Genomic DNA, 24097 nt, shown 5'->3' on the forward strand with positions numbered 1-24097 from the left:
GTAGAAACGTAATCAATTGGTCCCTCTTTCTGACTGAAGTACGGGTGAAGGGCAGGTGTATACGTATACATCATGCTTTGAGCCCAAAATTACAAACCCGTCAGTCGAGCAGTGGGAGAGGCTTCTGTCCAGCTCCGACCCGCAAGATCAGCTAGCGCTGGTTGAGCGGGCCGATCCTGTACCTAGGAACACCACCTGCAGCTCAACACCCCAACCCCTAAACCCCTTGCCGTTTTGTGGAATAACGTTTTATACTATACTATATTACTACTGCGTTGTCCACTCGTTGCGCGCGCGGTTCTCCGTCGCCCGATATCAGTCTGCGCGCTCCTTCCACGACTATATATAAAGGAGGCTATGGTCACAGAAAATACGATGATGGAAATATTCAAATCGCGAACAGTTTATGAAAGAAATCTTGCTCAGTTTGGGGTTTCTTACGTTACGAAAGCAACACTACTACAGCCAAAGCGAGACCTCGGGTGGCCGCAGCTACGCCGTAAAGAGTCGTAGCTACGGTCTCCTCATAAAAACAATCTACCTGCCATGGCATTTGAATTCACGTTACCCTTATGCCACGGGCAGGAGCTGCCAACTCGGGTCGCACCTTTCATACGGGAGGGTGATATCAGAATGAGCCTGCCAGAACCGTTTGCATTCTCGTCACCCCTACGACACGCAGGCCCGTCCATACGGCTTGGCTGAAGCGTGACTTTATATGTGGGCTGGTAGCTTACGCTCTAGCGTCATACCTTTAAAGGATGAGCTTAAGTGACCGCAATAATGCAGCACCTTATACTGATAGGGCGTGATAGGGGAATAATGTAGCAGGCAAAAGAAGCTTCTGCCGTTGCTTTCGCAATTCAACTAGGGTTAACCAGAGTTACACCACAATTAATTTTTTTCTTTGCGTGTTCGCTCGAAGTCCCGAACCAAAATCCCAATTTGAATATCACGGACGTTTGTACATTGTCAGCGGTCAGAAATTGGGCTGGAAAGGACGTAAGAAATGCACAAAACAAGGAAGACTGGAAAAGGATGGGCAGCACACCGCTTGTGGTGTTCTTGCTATTATTTGTCCGCAGCCCGTGTTTTGCGCTGTGTATAGCTTGCTTCTCCACTGCTGTAATGAGCTTTTGGCGATGCAGTTACCTAAAGAATGAATAAATAAATACAAGCATAACTTTATTTTTATGCACATTATTAGTTCCACTTTATTTAGTACCTTTCCATTCCAAATGCAACCAATTCCTGGGGCAGGATCGGATTTTTTCGCACGCTACGCTGACAACGACGGGATTTCTATACAATGTGGTCTTTAACGCTGTCACCTTAGAAGTGTTGTAGCAATTTCATTACCTCTGCGCTGTTGCGTACAGAATCGTACATCGCCGCGCCATTTGAAATGTTAGCACGATGACCCACGTATATGCCGCTACGCATATTAACAAAAGATCGGTAGCCAAAAGGAGAGGGCGCCAGACGGCTACATCTTGATAACAGACGCGATTTCGCATTATCGTGACTTTAAATCTACTCGCCTCCCACTTACGTTTAAATCTCCTTCCCCGGATGTTGCGCGACATTGTTTCCTCTCCGTGTGCGAGAGGGCGTTATGTCTGGTATCCGGTATCTGCATGTCTCCGCCCCGAAAGAGAGAGAGAGAGACCTTTATTTGCCAGCGTTAGATTGTTTTCGCCTTGGGTCGCATTCAGCTGCTCCAGGTCTTGCGCTCCCAGAAATCCCGTTGGGAAGTTTCGGAATCTCGCTGCTGATACCGGGTATATAAACACGCCCTTCGCTCCTACTTATGTTTTTTCTCGAGCTTGTCCGCGCATGTTACCGTCTGCGCACTGCTCCAGTCATCGGGAGAGCATTCGCGGTAGTCTCTGCGTTCCCCGGCTCAGCACTACACAGGCAAGTATCTTGTTATCCCCAGCGACTTCTCGTTTTTGCCTGTATGTGAGTGGGATTCTAGTGAAAGGCAACAAAAAGAATGGCCTGTGCTTCGGGTTCAGAACAAGGAGTTGACTGGAGCAAAGCTATCTGTAACTTGGAAAACTTTCAGCCATGGTGTTCCCAAAGCATTGCGGACGGCACTGACGTGACGGACACTCGTCCCGGTTTCGGAATCATTTTCAAGCTTGCAGACGACCAATTCGTGCACCGAATTCGAGACGCCATCGCTCCGGGGATCTTAATTCTGAAAACAAAGGACAGCGCAATGCACGTCACCGTTTTTCAAGCGGTGATTTACTTTGACAAGGAAAACTACAATCCTGCTTCGCTGCCGAACACGCTGCTGTATTCGTTGCGCGGGGCTTTTGACAGTGTCCTGAAGGAGGCGAACGCGGCATTTCGCCAGGGAAGGATCGTCATGAAAGTGCCCGAGAGACCGTGGATGTTGCTGGGGCACGGCTACCCGTCGCATGTGGCCATCGAAGTGGGTTACGAGGAGACCAGCGAGGTACTGAAAGAAGTGCGGAAAGTCGTCGACGACCAGCACGCAATGGAATGGTTCTCCCAGGTTCTCACTGTGATCAAGAATCGCGGATTTAAAGCCGCTATTGCGAGAGATCATCAAGGACTGCACCTGACGGGTGAGGGATGGACGCTATGCATTGCTTTTACTGCGAACGCCGACTACAAGTCCCACATCACGTTGGGAATGCTTTGCACCACTCCGCGGTTGGACGAGATCATTCGAAAGCTCGTACCGAAATTCCCGCAGTGCGTCGAACCGCTATTCTCCGCGAACTGTCCCAACAAGTGGCTGCCCGAAATCGGCATGCTGGAAGATCTGAAGTGGCAGTATGCGGCGAAGTGCTACAGCGAAGCATCCGACGTTCGCGACCGTCCGGTGGACGCCGTTCGCAACGGGATCGAAGCCCGAACGTTGATTCCACCATCCTTCGTGCTCAAATGGGGCGCGCACCTGCTTGAGACTAAGTTGATCAAGACGTTCGAGCAACGCTTGCGCGACTGCGGTGTGACCATGGGCACTGTCGTACAGCTGTCGGCGGTTAGTTCGCATGTAATGGACTTTAACCGCACCCCAAACTACGAACTGGTGCACCTTCTATCGGAGTAATTTCTTGCGAGGGTGTGCAAGATTTGAAAAGATGTCCAGACTCCAGATGTCCAGAAAGATGTCCAGATGTCACTTAATTACGGAGACGGCATCCTTTACAATCAGCCGAACTTTCTATTACAGAACTCATTTACGGTAACAATTGTATATATAATGGACATTATCTAAAGTTAAACTCCGTTACTGCTTTTTTTTTTTTTCTCGTGTTCTTTCCTGTAATCTGCTGCATGAAATTAGCGTCGTGGTGGCTCCTGCGTGGTATAGCCCTTATTGCTCCATGTTATTTTTAATTAAACTGTCCAAAAATAAATAAAAACGCAACATGTTAAAATATTGCGTCAAATGTTTGTGGCGCCAATAAAACATGACAGGCATTCGTGCTTTGTGGTGGCTATTTAATATTTCAGACTCAAATATAAGTTAATATTTCAGACTCAAATAATGAAACGTCATTCTGGGACGCGGAATAATTTTATCTTACTAACCTTGGAGCTGTTCACTTATAAGCTTGTTCACTCGCTCGACCTCTAGTCATCTATTCCCCTTTACCCTGTCATTTATCATTTATCTATTTCACAGTAATGTAGGCCAGATTGGCCTGGGCAGAAGGGACATGAAAACAAACATAACATATAATTATGGTAAACAGACTGCATGACCACTTAACGAAATCAAAATATTATACATGCCTTTCACTGATACTACCTCATTTCTCCGCTGCTTTGTTTTCTTATTGCCTGAATCAATACCGCGATCTCATTTTGTCATGCATCCTCCCATCCCCACTCTAATATAATCAGAGACTTCGTGAAGGAATCGTAGAGAGTTAACGAATGGCTTTCTTATCGATTTCAAAATTGTGTTCAAGCAGGATTGGGTAGAAGAAGGACGACCTTTATTGCCAGCGACAGGAGCCACGCCACATCTATCAGTCACAAAGCACCATCGTCGACTCCGAACGCGTTGATGGAGTCTCGTTCGTTGAGAGTGCAGCGTTATACCGTTATTGTTGTCGGTGTTAGACGTGTTATCTGCAATGATTACTTTGATCTCGTTCCTAATGGCATGTGGAAAATGAGCAGCATCCATGCGTTCATCTGTTAGAACAAGTATGCGCAAGGTCTTCATGTGTCGGTGCAGAGTACAAAAAGAAAGTATCCCTCAGGGCAACTCCTGGCTCACTATAAATACTTTCGTGCTTGCGCACGCCATCAGCTTCAGGAGCGAATCCCCCAAAGAAAAGGACTTCTCTGCCGACCATGCAACATCCAAGGCGCTTCCTTGCAGACAGGCCTGAGTCGCGTGGCGTTATTTGGGTCCAACATGACTTGTCGGGATTATACTCGTGCATGTCTTCAAGGTAGGCCCGTCGGTGCATGTTGATGCCTCCAAAGGCATGCAGCTCTCCTTTGTACACGAAAGCGGAGTGTTGGCAACGTACTTCAGGGGGCAATACCTTTACGTGCGGGCGCACCCAGGTCAAGATGGTCGTTTCTAAGTGGGCCAAAGAGTTATCGCCAGTGTCGTCGAGCGCCGCCGCACCGCCCCACACGTACATGCGGCTCCCAATGGTAGATGCGGTGTGTTCCAGACGTCACCGTGGCGGCTCGCCCGTGGTTGGTACGCGGTGCCAATGTAGCGTAGTTAGATCAAGCACCTCTATCTCCTCAAAGAGTGTGTCCCCTGGGTTTCCACCGAAAAGGTTCATCCTGTCGGCTATCACGCACGCCGAGTGACCGCAGATCCTGGTTGGCAGATCGCCCGACGTTTCTAGGAAACACCATGTCACGGTGTTGGTGTCGAAGCAGTACAATAAGTTGCAAGGAAAGTAAAAATACCAAGTGATCCTGAGATGCTCAGCGGCCGTGGGCAACGACCATGTAATCGCGCTCGAATGGTTCTTCGTCGGGGTCCGATCGCGCTTGCACCATTTCCCACTTGTAGGATGCAACGTCGAAGACGTACATGTCGACGGGCTTGGGTTTGAGCTGTTCTTTGCCCATGCAGTAAATTCCGAAGGAGTAGATCTTGTCGTCGATGCAAACAGCCTTCTCGGTGACGCCCTCTGGCATACCTTTCAGCCGCAGTGTCCACATGTCGGGGTGAACTCAAATTGTTCTCGGGACGACGCTGATTCTTCTTTTCGCAGTTGGCGGTTAGGGGTGTTGTAGCCACATGCAGTGGCTAGGCCGGTTAGCTTGGCTGCGTTGCTACATGCTCGCGTGACGCTCGCTGCGGCTGGCACGTGTCTCGTGTTCGCCTGGAATAAATCTGTCCGTTTGGTTGTTGTTGTAGTTCTCATAAAATGGCGCATACCCAGAAGTGGTATTGGCCACGGCCAGGCGGTGATTACAGTTTCTGATATTCAATTCTTAGAAAACAAACAGCAAACAGGATTTTGATAAAATCCGGTTCGCTGAGAGTGATGGTTAAGGGTGGTGCATGGGCTTGCTGAAATTTTAATTAGTGAGATTAAAAATAATTACATAATAATAATAAATAAATAAATGCATAATTATGAATAACAAAAAAGTATATCAACAATACAGGACCAAAATTATAACAACCAGTTGTGATGGAAAACGTTTTGATTCTAGTAGAAAATTTTGTACGGTAGAGCATACATTCCAATCGGCACGTCCCAGCATAGAAGCGCCAAGAGACAGAACAACCGCTGACGACAAGTGCTAGCTAAGTTTCTGTAATGGCATTTCTACAAGCCGCCTCCTTAGCGATGTATATCGGCGACAAACGAGCAAAAATTGTTTAGTTGTTTCTGGTTAATCACAATATTTGCACAGGGGAGAGGTTGCAAAACCAGGCCTGTAAAGGTAAAAGTTTAGTTGAGGAACACGACAACGAAGTGGCGGGAAGGAAACTTCAAGTTTGCGAAGCCGCTAAGTTTTACTCCTCCAAGGAAATAATAGAAGACGATGAATGTCATCCAGTGAAGTAAGGGAATTACTGCGAAATTCTAGCCTTAAAATACAATTATGAAAACGTGCTGCCGTGACGATTGCACAGGTTGGAAGGAGGTCAAAGATCGGACCAGTCAGGGCTGCTTTCGCTAAACCATCAGCAGATATCATTGAAATGAAGACCTCTGTGACCAGGAACCCAAACTATCCTAATCGATTGAACATGAAGAGGGATGAGAAATTTAAATGTGCGAACTAACTGCGACTCAGTAGACGCAGATAGGTGAGTGCACATCGATAATGAGTCTGTAAGTATTAAATCCGATGAATAAGAATTCGGGAGCCTACGCAGGTCAAGAACTGCAGCTAATAACTCCGCTAAATAAATTGGGGTGAAATCTGGAAGACGGAGAGAAAAAGACTGTGCAAGGGAATGAGAGAAAATGCCTACACCCGCCTTCTTTTCATATACCGATACATCAGTCGCAGTTATAACATATGAGCGAAAAGTCCTCAAGTAGTCCTGTAGTATGCCGTTTACCAAAAGGGAAGGTAGTAATTTGGCATTATGTCGATAAGTAGAATGAACGATTATGTTCACAAATGATGTGGCTAGTCCTACGAGAACAATTTCAGCCATTTGCATATTTAGTCGTCGCAGCAAGGATTCAACGAAACAAATTTGAGGAGACTGAAATCGAGACCACATTACACTAAAGAATTCCCCTGGATGAGTAAGGAAAATCAACTTGGTCATATGTAGCTCCAAATCGCGTAATTTTAAAAATGTTTGGACTGTCAGAAGGTGAAACCCCGATGTAAGGGGTGACAACCGTGCTTCAAGGTGTAAAACATCGTTGGACAAAGACTTAGGGAGTCCCAAACAGAGACGAAGAGCTTCTCTCTTTAAGAGTAGAAGCTGACGCAGTTTATATGCAGCGGCTCCGGAAAAGAGGACACAGCCAAATTCGAAAATAGGGCGAACATACATTTTGTAAAACGTCAAAAGAGTGTGCCTGCGCATACCGCACTGAGGGCTGCTCAGCCTACGCAGCATTCCCACCGCCCTGACTCCTTTCGCAGCAACTTGCTCTATACTAACAATGCACATTGCATAAGTGGATATCTGTTAACCATTGGTCAAGGGCATCTAAGTATGACTGCAAAACCCTGTAAAGAGAATGTAAGTAATCTGCTGCTGCAAAGAAAGCTATGTCATCAGCATACAAATATGTAGACACATCAGGAGTTTTCGGAATAGAACTGAGTAAAAGAATAAAAAGCAAGAGAGAACCGCGTCTTGAGGTACCCCTGGGGTTTATCTGACTTTAGGTGAGGATACCCCACGTTGGCAGCAGTAAAATTTCCTGTCTGTCAGGATTGAATGCTGACACCCATGTGATAAAGTAACCTGGTAAGCCTAGAACTTGTCTGTGAAATAGGGGCCTATGCTCAACACTGTCGTATGCTTTATTAATGTCCCGAATAACTATAGTGCAGCATATTGGTAATACCCCTTGTGTAATACCCCGAAAGGGGTCCTTAAGGTAATAAAATGAAATGAAATGTCGGCGGGCTAATCGGACACTGTTTTCTAAATTAGTATGCGTACACCATATTGAACAATACGGCCTAAAACCAATTTGACAGGTACTCAGTAATTTCGCTCTCGGAAAAAAAGATAACACTGCGCGAGAAAAAGAGCTCGTATATCAGCTCACAGAGCTCGTTTGTTGGTGTCGATTAAGTTATCGCGACATTTCCGTCCTCCGCCCCTCGTATCACTCATAGCTCGCACGGCTAAGTGGCAGCCATGCCGTACCCCGGAGCAGGAGGGCTGCTGCGCTTGAGCGCCGGATGCCTTGGCGGTGTGAAATGGAGACCGATCAGGTTTACAGGAGACGGCGCACGATGTTACGCGTGCTGCTTATGCGGAGTGATTCCCGAAACCACAGTGATGCTCCCATGCCGACACGTTCTGTGCGAGATATGCAAGCGGGGTAGCAGCCAAGCTGGCGCAGGCGGCGTCTGTCCCTTGGACCAGGAACCTTTCGACGATGAGTACTGCGGCAAGATACCACTGAACCCGAAGAAACTAAACACGCTCAATGTGAGTGCTATTTTAATTTTTTTTTCTATTATTTATTTCTGTGATGATTATGGGAGTGCCGAATATCTCCGAAACGAACGAGTATGTACGTTTTAAGAAGACAACGCAACAGCAGCATGCACAAGATAATAACTGTTATTGGATCAGCTAAAAGATGCGCGGGTAATTAATACAAGAGCGGAAAAGGCGCTGAGTTTGACCTTATTTTATCTAGGTTTTGCTACTGCTTGTATAACAGAACATTCAGCAATGCCAGAGAGGACACACACAAGAACCCTGCATGTGACAACGGCGATGCGCGAATAAATGACTTGGTGCATTTTTCTTTTGTGCCATGATAAAACGATGTTATATTCCTGGAAAGTCAATCTGAGCAGTACTATATAGCGCGCTTGTCTTGCCGTTTGTGAATTTTATAGGCCTTCGATTCGTTGCAATTTTCAACGGTTTCGGCCTATAGGGTGTAACATCCCAAAGTGACTCATGTTATGAAGGACGCCATTGTGTAGGGCTCCGGAAATGGGGACCAACTTGGGTTCTTTAACGTGCGTTGGTATCCTACAGTATACGGGCGTCTGCCGAATTTCTGTCGGGATCTCGGTACTTGCTCAGTGCGGTACAGCTTTTTTCGTTACCTGTTCCTTTTTTCTTTATTGAAGTTGCAGCAGTGACTGGCCAGATTCGCACATGTTATTGCTGTGTTGTCGTAGTCATTGAGTCGATTGATTTATTGGTGATTGATTGATTGATTGATTGATATATCTGCTGGTGTGTTTCGTGTAGCGATTGCCAAACAATGGGTTGTGATCAGATGCCTCAATGACGAGTTCAGAAATCACAAAATGGAAGCAAAAAAAAAAAAAAGGCTTGGACAAAATAAAACGCTATCCTATTTTCAGCTAGTTTCGCTGGTTCCCTGGCGCCTATGCGTCTATTAGGTATCCACAAAAAATGTGTGATTCCTAATTGTATTTGCAAAGTGGTGGCCTAAACATGTTTTGCATGCAACGATTTAGTTCCACTGTCAGTGCGAGAGCACTAATTCGGAAGTTTAGGTGCTAGCAAAATCGTCTGTTTGTGTGTCTGAAAAATTGTCACTAGATGTCGCACTAAAACTGCAACGCAGCTTTTTTTTGTGTGTGTGTTTGTGTGTCTGTTCGGGGTCGTGTCACAGAATTTCACTTCCCCATTTAGCGTCCATGTGATAGGCATTTCTGAAGGTATTTTTCTAATAAGGATTCGAGCGGATATATATGTTCGTTCAATTGCATGCCGTTAATTTTTAAAGAAGGTGTTTACCGAGAAGTGAAATAGATACGGCGCATTTCCTCTCGCCAATAACAGAACCACTTATATAGATTGAACGGTAAGCCAAGTTGAACCCCGAATAATTTCCTTAGCAACTAAACTAACGGCTCAGCTTAATACTAACAAAAAAGCACATGCAGTTTGAAGTGAAATGACTTTCACTGCGTTCATGCGGTTTTTTTTTTTTTTTAAATTCACAGCTATCTGTGACTGACAGCAAGGTATATATAACCTGAAGAAAAGACTACTGCCAATAAAAGAAATGAATTTTTCAATGTGTAATAACACTGATCGAAAATTTTTCTTGCAGTTGCAGTTATAATTTTCTGTGGAGGGTGCTTGTTTAGATAAAAGTAAAAGCCGACTTACGTCCATTTTTTTTTTTTTTTTTCTGTCGCGGAAGAATTCATGTGGTGGTCATGAATGGGCTCCGAGATTTTATGCAGACTAATGTTACATACGTGCACAACGTGCGTGGTGCTGCTGATTATTGCGATGTCTACACAACTATCAAGTCTCTGATTGTCCGCTGATCCTTTTTCATCTTATTTTCAAGGCTTACTGCTGGAACCAGGATCAAGGCTGCTCATTCGTCGGCAAATTACCCGATGTACTGCGACACTACGAAGAGGAATGCTCTTTTCACGCTTTAGATTGCCCTCGGTGTGGCGCAAACATACCCCACGCCGAACTAGCCACACACTACACGGCCGGATGTTCTGACAAAGCGACTTCTTCAGGAGGCGATAATCACCCGCATCATGGAGACGGCGCCATTCAAGCGCGTGACATTAGAGCCAGTGTGGAAGAATTCAAAGCTTTGCTTATGGAGGCGTGCCAGGATCATATTCCTGCATTGCAAAGTCAGCTTAACAAAATTTCTGAGGAAGTTGGGAACCAAGGCAGCTTCCTACGAGAAATTTCCGAACTTTGCAGACAAAAACAGCGCACTCAGGACTGCGTGCAGGCGCGCGTTGAAAGGGAACTTTCATTGAGTCTCACCCAGATGCGGACGAATATCGAAGAGCTCATCTCTAAACTGTGCCAGAGCGCCGCTGAAGAGGCAAGTTGGGATCGCGAGACGCCCATCCCATGGGATCTGGAAAAGAAACACATTCTTCGAAAACTGGAGTGTTTTGCTGACAACGCACTTCATGACATTGAATCTGTGCGTAGAGCCTCTGCTGCACACGTCAAAGCTCCAATAATTGGCTTGAACAGACGAGAATTTTATGGCATCGTGAAACATGAGGGGACCGAACCGCGAGACTTGTTCGCGCCCAAGCGACACGACAAAAGCGTCGTCCTATATTCATTTTACGTGATGAACCCTGACGCAATCACAAACCTCGACTTCACGATCGTAAAAATTCCCGAGGCCACTCAATGGCACCGCAGGGATGTGCACTTCACAATGGGTATCCAAATTAAGGGGTATCCCAAGAGGTTAGAGGTCGGCTTTCGATTTTCCGGCACTGTCGAAAGCTCCTACACAAAACCAACCATGTCATGTGTGCGAATTGTTGATGCAAACGGAGGTGTGATAGTGATGAATAAGACTCAAGAAAGTTCAAGATGGGACTGCCTCTTCTGGCAGAGTGTGGAGATGGTTAGCGCCGCAGGCTTCTTCAGAGGAGAAGAGATATGCTTAGATGTTGTCGTGGAAGGTTAGGATATGTTGGTAACTGAGTCCCAGAAAAAAATAAAACTGTCATTATGTCTTTATAATCACAACAATTTTTTATAGCTTTATTGCCTGATGCATCACTTGCGTTGCTTTAACTTGCATTCATAGTCGTCGTTTCCTTCTGCGTGGATCATGGCCACAAGAACCAAGCGGGATGAAATGCAAAAGAAAAGGTATGACTGCGCATAGACAGACACTGCCGCGTTTAGACAGAAATCAATAATACAGTAGAACCGGAAATGAAACCGAAGATTAGGTTCGTGTCAGAGGTGTCACAAGAGCTGAAGTGAATGCGACGATTGTGCGCAAGTCACCATAGCCCCTGCTTCCCTCTTTTTATTTTTACAAACGTAGGTGAATGCGCGCAACTCTGAAGTGAATAAGAGTCTCTTGTTTTAAGCGTCTTGTTTCGAGCTCGGCCTCGACGTTAGAGGGTAAAGTTTTCTCTCATGGGTGAGTCCGGGCGGGCTGGTGTGACATGATTGTGCCATGGACGATACGAGTAGGTGAAGGAAGTGAGGTCGCTACCAAGTAGTGGAATCCAAAAAATTAGCAGGAGTGCCATGGAACCTGTGGCTAGAACTCATAGCTTGGTTTGGTTTATGGTGTTAAACGTTTCAATGTGACTGAGGCTATGAGAGACGCCGTAGTGGGGAGCTCCGGAAATGTCGACCACCTGGAGTTCTTGAACATACGCTAGAACTCATAGTGGCTCTACAACGCTATCTATCCGCACAATCTGCACAACTTTTTAACTTGACAGATGCGAGAAAGGTGCGCTAACAGATATAGTTATATACCTTATACTTCCTATAGTTACTGTGACGCGTTTCTTCAGTGACTGCTTTTACTCCGCACAGGGGCTTAACACCAGAGACAAAACTTTTATGTGTGTGTTTGTGTGTGTGTTTGGGGGGGGGGGGGGGGAGGGTAGTTACAGTGGGAGGTCAGTCCAGTGTAAAACCAGAAGGTTGAGGTTAGGAGATGGCTGCTGGGTAATGCCTTCGCATTACTGCATCATGTGAAGAGCAACCAGACAGGGATATAAAGACGCGCTTAAACTAACGCCGTTCGAACGTGCGGGCGTGGTATCGGAGTAGCGGGTCCAACTGCGGATCAAAGAGCGCTGAAGAATTTGATTTCAATCCCAAATAAGGGACGCAAGCTGGCAGCTTTTGTGGACTCGCTCATGCCAGGTGACCTCGTGACGTCTTAAAATCCGCCGACCAATCAGTGGATGACTGATCATATCACATGACATCTGTAAGAGGAATTCCTATGGTTTTTCGCTCATGAAGCCAAAGCCGACGCCGGATTTTTTAAAGAACGAGGCTTTTAACATCATCTTCATTTGGACTGCACCATGTGCAGGGCTTCCCTTATTGCTCTCCACGCTCGTACAGCATTAAATAACTTGAGCATGAATGTTCGAACTGTTTATTTTAGTGGTTAATTATATTTTTGCACCATGCTTGAATTCCTTCATCATAGAAAGCCGGTCTTCCAAATGCTGCGTGCAACTACTTCAGGACAGCGAAACAGCCAATCGAAGCAGAACCTGCAGTCTGTCGCCATAGGTGATGCATCGTATGGCACAGTGATGTCATCACAGCTGTTACTCTAATACAGCCGCACGAGCGTTGAGAGGCTCGTGAGTGAGTCAGGGAGGGGGAAATAAGGATCGCTAGACATTTATATGCAGAAAATGAAGTTTTTTCTTATAAAGCGACCAAACTTAAGGCTACAGGAAGAAAATTAATTTTATATTAAACTTTAGCCAGAATTAAAATCGCATGTCCTTTGCGGACTGATGTGAAAGAGTTGAGGATGATTGGGACGATACGAGGTAACTGTCTTTTTCACTCGTCACTGTATCCCGATTCTGACTCTTTCAGTCATGATTTGATTCAAATGCTATTCGTATTCCACTTCTATTGGCAATTTCTTCTATATTCATTCTTGTTGACTCAGTGTCACAAACCCCCGCCTTTACGGTCACAAGAGGTGCGGGATCCCCTTTACGATTACTCGTCGTTCCTCTATGAGGGTTGTGAACACATTTAAAAGTTAGGCCGGTCAACCCGTGAAGCACGTGTGTCGGTGTGTGATTGAGGAATAAGTACAAATAGGTCACTTTCTTTTACAAACAATTGAAGGTTTATAAATAGCAGACCAAAATTACACTGATAATAATAGAGTACAATGAAAGAGAATACAACGCCACGACAAGATATTGATAAAGACGAAGAAATAAATGATAAGAGAAAAAAAAATAACCCGACAATGAACAAAACACTGTGATAAAAATATGAAGACTATAAAGATAATAAAGCAGGTATTTCAGATATTATAAGTATGAGCAAAAGTTACATAAGAACACAGCGTAAAATACTACTAAGTCAGGTCAAAAGTTAACAAAGCGAAAATAATGTTCGATTGAACAACAGTCCGAAGTTCTCACGTCTTTCTTGTTTGCTGAGGCGTCAAAGGCTGTGTTGCTCGGTAGCGGCGGCCGTACAGGTGCAGAGGACGATGCGTCGATCGCGGGCCCGAAGAACACAATACGCTTTCGGAGCACCGCGGAGTGGCCGGAAGTTTGAATCTTCCCAAACGCACTGGTGAGGGCGTGCTGCTGTCGGTTATTTTATACCCTCGGCCGACTATGCAGCAGCCGCGTCAAGGACAGGCGGTCGCTGCCCCATCGGCTTGTCGAATCTTGTCCAGAGGAGCGACGGAGTCCCGTGAATTTCGCTCTATATTCCAGCCATAAGCTCCCGCATCTTCCGCTGTATAATAGGTGAGGCAGCTTGTGACACTCAGTTTGGCCTTTTCCTCCTCTGTATTACAAATGGGGAGTGGGATTTCTCTTTCACCTGCCAAGCCATCTACCACACCACACCTGTCATCTACGAGATTGGCAAGTACAGATTTCATACAGATGGCACCGCCACTGGCACTGCACATGTTTCGCCTACATAGTGCTCATTAAGCTATCGCACTAAAATTATAAAATAATATTTATTCACATTAAGGTGACGTCGGACAAACGCCAAGAACTATGCATTGAAACCCCATCCTAGTGGTACATTGTTCTTCCCCATCGCGGCAGTGGCCTTCAACCTATGTCTAATAGATTTATTTTATTGATAACACTTGAGGAAAAAACAAATTAAAGGAGCGTCGCGCCATTCTGCCCGCGTATGCGTCCTGTGACCGCTCGAACCCTTTCCAGCTTTTTCCTCTTTGCACTTCAAAGTGCACTTTGGCTTCTCCATCCGGTGACCGAGTGCGCCGCGTAGCTCACCGCAGTAGAGATGGTCCCTACTGCGGTCTTTCAACTATTTATTGAAGGTTTCTACTTTCAATAAATATATATATAAGTAGCGCTTGTTTTCATCGTCGTGTTGTTTTCTTTTCCCGTCATTTCACGCTAATGAAATTGTTATATGGCACACAACCAAACTATGCCAACAGTTAGCTCTTGGAACTTGGTGACCTCACCCTCTCGGGATATATTATGCTGGATCAAGCAAGTGAAATATGTTATTGTGTTCCACGGTTTTGTGTTCCGCTTAAATTTTAGACGCAAGGTGGTGTTTCTTTGCACATGCTAAATGTAATAACTGTGGTCTAAAAGCATGTATTTTGCATAAAAAAATTTCCTGCTTTACAAAGGAGTCATCAATATGTGCACGAAAGAAATCGCGCTAAAATGAAATAGCTAGTCGAAAGTACTACGCCAGTACTTGCTTTCCCATCATCCTTGCTACATTATTTTAAATCTTTAGCTCAAATGCTACCATTTGGGAAGGTCCAATGACGTAGGAATTTGACCTCAAGCAAAGGAATGCCGTCGCTGGTCACGTACGCCGTGGTAGGGGTGCCTTCCCGTGCACGTCGTCATGTTCCAAAAATATCGATGTCCAGCCTAATACGGCTAAATTATATATGTCCAGCCTATACGGCCACGTAAACATTATCATTTACAAACAATTTACGCAACCGTTCAACATGCCCGTCTTCCCGCACTGCTAAGTAAATTGGAGCTAACGCTCGATATTCAGGTTTGGAAGCGTTGAGCTAATGATTTTTGCTTGACCGTGAAGTGGTCCCAAAGGACCATACACCGCGAAAGATAAAGCATGAGAGAATCAGTGCCGTTTCAGTGCGCCGACAGTTAATATTCTAGGCGCGCACAACAACGCGACTTCGAGCCTTTGCGGAGGATGCACCAAAATGGCGGCGCCGGACGTCGTGTCACTACCCTGAACAGAGAGACGGGGAACTATCAACGCGCTTTGCGTTGACGATGATGATTTAGTGAGGGCCGGCCTCTTTGCAACGGGTGAACAAAGGACGTGTCCTGCCTCGAAGAAATAGACAATAAAAAATTAAAGAGCACTGCGGAACCTACATTGGAGTAATACGAAAGCACGGATGCTGCTGTTGGTTGCTTCTGGCTGCTTCTAGTGGCTTAATTCACTTCTTGTTTGCCCCTTTTAGTCTTTGGTACTTTCAAATTGCACGCCAATCCCTTCCTATGCCCTTTTTTTCAGCTCTACATCTGGTTGCGTGACGTCACATCCTTGACGCCATATAATAATAATAATAATAATAATAATAATAATAATAATAATAATAATAATAATAATAATAATAATAATAATAATAATAATAATAATAATAATTATTATTATTTATCATCAACGTTTACATGATGGCGGGAGCCTGGATATCTACCACGCACCCGTTTCTCTCCGCTTTCACTCCCCCCTTCCTCCCTTCCCTTACGGCGCGGTTCAGGTGTCCACAGAACAAGTCTGGCAGATACTGCGCCTTTCCTTTGCTGTGAACCAGTTATTCTAATTAATTACCTAATGAACTTATTGGCCTGATTATTTTTTCCGCAGCAACATTACGTCAGCCTCAATCAATTGACACCACGCATTAACCTTTACCACTTCTCAATTACCCGAAACTACTGCGGACACGATTTTGCGGACGCGGTCTGCGGACAGAAATGTGAACATAGCGAAGTAACTGATTTATTTATAGGAAGGGAAAGGCACGGTAACTGTCTCACTTGATTTCTGTGGACACCGCAACCGCGCCGTAAGGGAAGGGTGGAAGATGGGAGTGAAAGTGGAAAGAGAGAAAGAGGAGCCGTAGTGGAGGGCTACGGAGTAATTTCGACCACCTGGGGATCTTTAACGTGCGCTGACATCGCACAGCACACGACGCCTCTTCGTTTCGCCTCCATCGAAACGCAGCCGCCGAGGTCGGGTTCGAACCCGGGTACTCCGGCACAGTAGTCGGGCGTCTTACCACTGCACCACCCCGGCGGGGCTAGCGAAGTAACGCTTTCGCGTTAATAAAGAGGAAAGAAAAGGGAGGAAAAAGAACGAAAGATAGAGGAAAGGAAAAAAATTGGAGGGTCTCTTAGCGAAAGCCTATCTCCTATCATTTGCCTCTCATTGTTCTCCTCTTCCTCTTTTCCCTCTTACTATTTGCCTCATCGACCTCGGCGGCTGCGTTTCGATGGAGGCGAAACGAAGAGGCGTCCGTGTGCTGTGCGATGTCAGCGCACGTTAAAGATCCCCAGGTGGTCGAAATTCCTCCGTAGCCCTCCACTACGGCTCCTCTTTCTCTCTTTCCACTTTCACTCCCATCTTCCTCCCTTCTCTTATGACGCGGTTGCGGTGTCCACAGAAAACAAGTGAGACAGTTACCGCGCCTCACTGCAACACTCTCAGCTTTCGCTTATCATTAGGTTCAAACCATGCTTAAACGAGGAGGTGGTGAAGGGTGGCTGTTCCTGGCCCTATGGGCTGGGACTAGGCAGGTCAACGCCGCTTGCGGCGGGGGCTAGCCTGCCACCAAGTGTTTATCTGTTGTAGGCCGTCATTACACCCGCCACCGCTTAGGTGGTGGACCACGGCTGTTGCGGCGCGCGTCTTTCTCCGCCTCTTCTTTTTCTTTCTTCTCTACTTTCTCTCTTCTGTCGGCACTAGGCAGCAGAGGTGACTCAGCTACAGAGCCAGTAGCAGGCTCGTGCATTTTATTTTGCTTCTTCCTACGGCCACAACAACAACAGCAACAAGAACCATGCTTAAACCCCCACAAATGTTTTCACTTGATAATGTGTTTCAGCGCTTTCGGCAATAGTAAAATGATTTTGTAAGTGTGCACCGAGAGAATCTGAATCTAGCGCAGACGAAGACGAAGTGTCCATTTGACTGGTTTCGCTCAGGGTGTAGGTACCTGAAGCTGCACTGCGGGATGGCGTATTTCTCCAAGACGTCGAGTTAAGGACTACCGCGATAAAAAGACAGCCCATCCTCGTTCGTGAGAGAACTGCCATCCTTTGCAAGATGTGGATGATGCGTATGAATGGTGTTCCAAAGCGCGTCCACAATACTGCAGTCTCCATTCAGGGAAAGGTCTATTCGTTCGACTTCGACAATGCGGATAGATCACCCACATCAGGAAACGTCATCGAAGTCTACGTTTTCGACCCCGCATCGTACCGGTGGGATGTGGTGCAGACGCTGGCGCTCCCGGAGGGTGAGCCGATGAACATTTATCGCCACACAGTTGTGGCATACGGCCGATTCGCCTATCTGTGGGGAGGCTGGGACGGTGGTAAATTGCCGAACAAGCTTTATCGCTTCGACACCCTCACCATGACGTGGAGCCGTCCGAAGGTGTACGGCGAGGTGCCGACAGCAGTCTGCAGCCATTCGGCGTGCGTGTTGGGTCAGCGAATGTACATATTTGCTACCATACTGGCTGATGATTCCTCTCATCCTGTATGGTTCCTTGACCTAGAGACCCTGGAGTGGCATCGGGTCCCCATTAGTGCAGAGACCCCGACTCAGCGCTTCTTTCACACAGTGTCTGCCATCGGCACCCGGATGTACATTTGGGGAGGCTACGCGCAAGACTCTTCAGGGGACTATCGACTTGTCTTCGACAACAACGTTTACTATCTTGAAACAACTACTTCTACCTGGGTGCGGCCGAAAGTAGAAGGCGTTTGCCCTGCAGATCGCATCGATCATTCAGCCTTCGTTTACAATGGACAGCTGTACATCTTTGGGGGGTACAGCCCAATGCTGCGAATCTATTACGCCGATATGTACAAGTACGACCCCAAGAAGTCTTGCTGGACTGTAGTGAAGCAGCGAGGCTCCGGCCCCACTGCCAGACACTCGCATAGCTGTTGCACTATTGGGGATAGGGTGTTCGTCTTCAGCGGCTTCGGCCCAGTAGCGAACCAGGTGAGAGGACCTCTGACGGACTTGTACGTACTGCACTTGGAACCGACGCTGAAAAACTTGTGCCTACTTTCTGTCATTGATGCAGGAGTTGATATAAGCCAGCTACCGCCGATAATCAAAAACGAGATCAACGCTATCATTTCAAGCTGTTCTTAGTTGATGGGTTCTCGCTGCATATGCGGTGCAGGAAGCGTCTTTGAGCGAGCCAATTAGGCGGGGATGGGGCGAAACTCCAGTGTAGCAGTATACGCACTGAATAAATTCTTTCAGGTATCCTTCATGTTGCATTAATCTGACTGTTTCATTTCATTCCATTTAGTGAAGCCTTAAAGGCCCGAGAGCATTACATAAGGCGGGGGCAATAACATTGTATAACAGCATACGAACACCAGTTCAAGAAACAAAACAAAGAAAACGAAACCAACAAACAAACATTAACAAAATATACAAGAGCAGACTAGTGTGCATTGTCAAATAGAGCACTGAAGGTGACTCGTTAGTTTTGCTCGGAAAATTTCACGATCTTTGCATGAAGCAATAACATCTGGTAGAGCATTCCATTGGGCTATTGCATCTGGAAAAAAAGAGTTTTTTATTGCTGCAGTGCGGCCAAAAATCAGATTTATCGGGTGACTGTGATTAAGTTGACGGGACATTCTTGAGGGAGGTTGCAGGAGAGGGTGCCGGTTGTGAGGATGGTAAAAAAAAAAAAAGAATGAAGGAGGCAGAGACGTGATATAATGCGTCGTGATTGAAGGCTTGGGAGGGAAAGAGTTCGATTTAGTGCTGTGAAGCTGGTTTCACGTGAGTACTGTGACACGATAAATCGCGCGGCACGGTTTTGGATGGCCTCTAGATTATTAGCGAGGTGTGCTTGTGAAGGGTGCCAGATGGATGAAGCGTATTTAGTTTTGGACGAACATAGGTCTGGAATGGGAGCTGTCTGATATGGGGTGGTGCTGATTGTAAATTTCTCCTTAAATAACCGAGAGTGCGTGAAGCCTGCGAGCATATTGTTTCAATGTGAGTAGCCCATGATAAAGTTGATGTTAGGTGGACGCCAAGGTATTTATAAGAATAACGTTCGAGCAACGGGAGTGGAACTGATACGATATGTGCTGTTATCAGAGCTGCGCTTACGAGAGAAAGACATGGATTGACATTTGCTTAAGTTAAGCGGCATGTGCCATTGCTCACACCATGACACAACCGTGGCGATGTCATTTTGCAACCTAATGGTGTCCTCAGGGCCTTTGATAGCGTTATAAATGACACAGTCGTCCGCGAAAAGTAGAAGTTTTGTTTTATGTTAGTTGGGAGGTCGTTTATGTATATGAGAAAAAATAACGGCGACAATACAGCGCCCTGAGGGACGCCTGATGTTACGTTAATTAGCGATTAGTTATGACAGTTGACGGACGTAAACTGTACACGGCCTTTCAGGAAGTGCTCAAGCCAGATGAGTAATGTCTGCGGGATTCCAAGGGAGGCAAGTTTAACTAGTAGATGATTATGGGGAACACGGTCAAATGCCTTTGAAAAGTCGAGAAATATGGTGTCAATTTGTAAGCGGTCGTCCATGTACTGAAGGATGTCGTGTGTGAATTCGTCGAGTTGAGTTTCACACGACAGAAACTTACGAAAGCCGTGTTGAAGCGGATAAAAGTATTTCAGTGATTCAAGGTGAGTGATTAGATTTGATGTTATCACGTGTTCCAGGAGTTTGGACGGAATGCTGGTGAGCGAAATTGGTCGGTAGTTATTAGCTTTTGATCTATCGCCGGATTTAAAAATGGGAATTATTTTTGCCTTTTTCCAATCGTGAGGGACTTCGCCATTGCTAAGCGACTGTGTTAATAACAGGTAGAGTATCTTGCTTGATATTGCGATAGTATTTTTTAACAATTTGGGGCTGATTTGGTCGCAGCCAGCTGACGATGATAGTTTGAGGGATTTAATCAAATTCGCTATTCCATCAGGACTGATTTGTATTTCATGCATTGGGGTCACCGATAAGTCGGTAAATAAGGGGATATCGGCGTTAGGGATAGAAAATACTGATGAGAAGTAATCGTTTAGGTCCGACGCACATTTATCAATCCCAATAGGTTTCTCATCTGCGTCTAAGAGTTCTATTTGGTTTATGTGGTTTTTTGGGGAGAGAATTCGCCAGAATGTGCTTGGATTTGACTGCAGAATTGATAAGAGGTCAGAAGTAAAAAAAAAAATTTAGAAGCTTTTAATTCTTTCACAACAGTTCGCACTACGTCGATATCGCTCCCATGATTTTTGATTGTTGGCTTGTTTAGCATTTCCGTAGAGGCGTTTTTTTTTTATTAAGCAGGCGTTTTAGACGATTATTGAACCATTGGTTGTTTGAATCACTCTTTACGAGGATGGTGGGAATGTATGAGGATTGCAGATTTAACACTACATTTTTATATAGTTCCCAGTTGGTATTAACAGAACGAGCAGAGTATGAAGTTTTAAAGTGTTCATAAAAGCCTTCGAGCTCAAGGTTAATTTTCTCAAAGTTCGCCCTCTTGTAGTCAGTGATTAGTTTATGAGTAAGAGGTCGCTTTTTGATAGGCAGTGCTATGCATACATGAAGAATGATATGGTCGCTGAAGCCGGGTATTAAGTTTATATTTTTGATGTCATCCGGATTAGATGTAAGCAAGAGATCCAGAGTATTGTCGCCCCGTGTAGGGCATGTTATTACCTGATGTAAATTGAAATCTAACACTAAGTCTAGAAACTGGTTTGCTTCGTTTGATGATGACTTATGAAGTTCTGACAGCAGAGGCCAGTTGATGGTCGGATAGTTGAAGTCTCCGAAAAGAAATATAGGGGCATTGGGTAACTTGGTTCGAACTAACGTCAATGATAGGTGAAGGGAATTGCTAAACGACGGATTATTTCCTGGAGGACGGTAACAGACACCAAAAACTACTTTTATAGCTGTACATTGCACGCAGACCCAATAGTTCGATGTTGTCGTCGTGGAAGATGAGTGATGATGATAGGGAGCTTCTGACGGCTAAAAGTACACCTCCTCCTCTTTTATCCTGCCGATCATGACGATACAGTGTTAAGTTGATACTGGAAGGGAAAATTTCGTGGTCGTATATGTCCTGGTTTAGCCACGTTTCGGTGAGCAGAATGATGTCCGGTTTACTATCTTCGATAAAAGAATGAAGGTCTTCACGCTTCGGGATTACACTTCGTATGTTGGTATAAATGATACTGAAATCTAGCAAATAGCGCGGACGGGTGCTTAAAGCTATCGGAGTGAATTGCGGGATAGTGCGTCGCTTTGCATTTGAACAAGTATTATCAGGTGCTGAAACAATGGACGAAGTGGAGCGAGGCATGGTATGCTCTTTTACGCTGTTGGGTGCGGAATCGTAAATGTACCATTTGCTTCCCACGTGTAGTTTATCGAAGGAGAGCTTAAAAGCGCATTTCAGTGACCGGACGAATGCCAATAGTTGAGAACGTGCAAACCGCGTGGAAGGAGCGAAATCTTCTCTAATGGCAAAATCTGTATCTTTTAACTCTCGCCCACAGCTCAGTATGCTTTCTTTGGTTTTAAAATGGGCGAGCTTGACGATTATTGGGCGTTTTTTTCCCAGATGAAAAGTTACCAAGGCGATGTGCACTCTCTATGCGCGAAGGGTCGAGCTTAAGGTCTAGATTTGTTTCGCAGAGCTACAGAACTTTGTCCTCGGAATCTTTCCATTGCTCATTGAAGGAATCTTAGATTCCAAAGAACAAAAGATTTGCTCTGTGCATGCGATTGTTGGTGTCGATATTTGCTGCCTGCGATTTCCTGTTCAAATTTTTGTGTCATGTCTGTGTTGGCGACATTGACCGAGTTTTTTTCAGCTGTGTCAGCATTATTGGTGCGGTTTAACTAATAGGATATTAACCTTTCTTGTGTATTTTGGGCTGATTTAATTTGTTTAATATCTTCGCGAAGGACGGCGAGGCTAGCTTCTAACCGCGTGAGGGCTTCTGTGAGTTCATCAGCATTAGGAGGGGGCCCAGGATTTTCCTCAACATCGCCGGAGAGTAATAACAGAAATTGACAGAGCAAATCAAAAGCATACGCTTCTCAACAAAGGCGAAGGAGGTTGGCAAGATCGCGGCATTTCAAGTCGCAGGGGCACGACACCACGACGAGGAATCTGTCATGGCTTGGTTCTCTACAAAACGGGAGGTAACGAACCTGGAAGGTGAGTACACAGGTGAACATTCTGTGTCTGGCGGCGTCATGCCCCGAGTAGCTGGTGGGTTGCTGGTGATTAAATAGGCTGTGCTCCGGTCGCGTGACAGCTGACGTCGCCGAAGGCCAGGTTTGCCAGGCCGATAGCCAGGAGTGTGCTAGTAGTGGCGGGTGACAGGCGGTGTTACTCTGGGGCAGGAAAACTGTAGATGGCGGCGGGCTTGCTCCATGCAAACAAAGGATTCCGGTAGGTGGCAGGCTGTAGACCGAAGGGCACGCACTTGCCAGGATCCAGTGCGTCAGGACCTGGAAGGTCAGTACACAGGTGAACATTCTGTGTCTGGCGGTGACATGCGCCCATGCGCGGGTCAGGTGTCCACAGAAACAAGTGTGACAGCTACTGCGCCTTTCCCTTCCTGTGAACCAATTTTATATATATATATATATATACTTCATGTTGCATTAATGTGACTGTTGTCGCTAGCTTGTGCTGTTTGTTGTAAATTTGTTACGCATTACCGTTGCTCTCGTTTTTACCGTAATGTTGAAAATAGAACGGTTCAGGGAAAGAAAACATTAGTATGCTACTCCAACTCTGCGGTTTATCTTAGTATTACCGATATGCATGAAACTTTGACGTTCGGTTCTCTTGAAACCAATGCTTCTCTGAGATTTCTAAGGAAAGGCCTCCTATTTTGTCAGAATGTATTCATGGGCAACCGGTAGAAATTGTGTTAGCTCCCATTAGAAGGGTTTGTGAGTGCCTGCCGTAATTCTCTGCCGGATAGAATTCTTCTGCCTTGTGTGGTGGAGCCAATGATTTTTTGAGTGACACTCATGTATCTCAAATTCGCTATGTTGAAGTAATATGTTAAGTCTAGACGAATAAGTAAATCAGTCGTCATGCTCTACATCACATACACTTGAATGAGTCTTCTCTTCTGCCAATGTTTAGCTCAATGTCGACGCCAGCAAGGAAGTTCGTGGTGAGCATAACTTGCTGAAAGCGTTCAGCAAGTTATGTTCACCACGAACTTCCTTGCTCGCGTCGAAAGGAGGGTGCCTTATCAACTGGAGGTATTATCAACTAGAGATATAAGATATAATTAATCGCAAACTGTTTACAATTAATCGCAAACCACCTCGTTCATAGAGACGATTGTTGCTGCTTGATCTGAAGTTGCATTTCCAGCCCCCCCGCCCCTTTTCGGTGATGCAAGTTCTGAATCCTGTTATTGCAGTTCTAGGTCGTCCAGCTCGTTTCCCTGATCGGTGTCAAGAGCAGATACACTCATGACTAAGGAATTCTAGCACCCAGAGCTTGATAGGGATTGTCCCTTAGAAGTGGCCATTGCCTGTAACGGAGGGATCCTGCTGTTTTCCTTTAGACCTAAAAAGGTCGGCTTCCCCACTCACAGGTGCCTCGAATCTCTGCAACAAGGTCGACCACTGCCGTAGGGTGGTCATGGTCATTT

The 24097-nt window shown here is 45.8% G+C and overlaps 2 protein-coding genes across 2 annotated transcripts; both read left to right on the top strand.

The window, feature by feature from the left end:
• Positions 1-7417: 7417 nt before the first annotated feature.
• LOC146178184 (uncharacterized) lies at positions 7418-11164 on the top strand. The gene is made up of 2 exons (XM_084579711.1): positions 7418-8119; positions 9984-11164. Exons 1-2 carry the CDS (start codon positions 7823-7825, stop codon positions 11097-11099), a joined length of 1413 nt encoding a protein of 470 aa, XP_084435837.1. The 5' UTR covers positions 7418-7822; the 3' UTR covers positions 11100-11164.
• A 6321-nt stretch (positions 11165-17485) lies between these two features.
• LOC146178185 (kelch domain-containing protein 3-like) lies at positions 17486-22797 on the top strand. The gene is made up of 3 exons (XM_084579645.1): positions 17486-18394; positions 22521-22632; positions 22733-22797. Exons 1-3 carry the CDS (start codon positions 17486-17488, stop codon positions 22795-22797), a joined length of 1086 nt encoding a protein of 361 aa, XP_084435771.1.
• Positions 22798-24097: the final 1300 nt, after the last annotated feature.

This window comes from Amblyomma maculatum, chromosome 9, assembly GCF_055883805.1.
Source record: "Amblyomma maculatum isolate TAMU_Amacu chromosome 9, ASM5588380v1, whole genome shotgun sequence".
Classification (NCBI taxonomy): Eukaryota; Metazoa; Arthropoda; class Arachnida; order Ixodida; family Ixodidae; genus Amblyomma; species Amblyomma maculatum.

Coding starts and splice junctions, on each gene's coding strand:
- LOC146178184 (XM_084579711.1), top strand. CDS start 7,823: ATGCCGTACCCCGGAGCAGGAGGGCTGCTGCGCTTGAGCGCCGGATGC. Junction 8,120..9,983: donor AGAAACTAAACACGCTCAAT/GTGAGTGCTATT, acceptor CTTATTTTCAAG/GCTTACTGCTGGAACCAGGA.
- LOC146178185 (XM_084579645.1), top strand. CDS start 17,486: ATGTGGATGATGCGTATGAATGGTGTTCCAAAGCGCGTCCACAATACT. Junction 18,395..22,520: donor TCGGCCCAGTAGCGAACCAG/GTGAGAGGACCT, acceptor TTCTCAACAAAG/GCGAAGGAGGTTGGCAAGAT. Junction 22,633..22,732: donor GGAGGTAACGAACCTGGAAG/GTGAGTACACAG, acceptor GTCGCGTGACAG/CTGACGTCGCCGAAGGCCAG.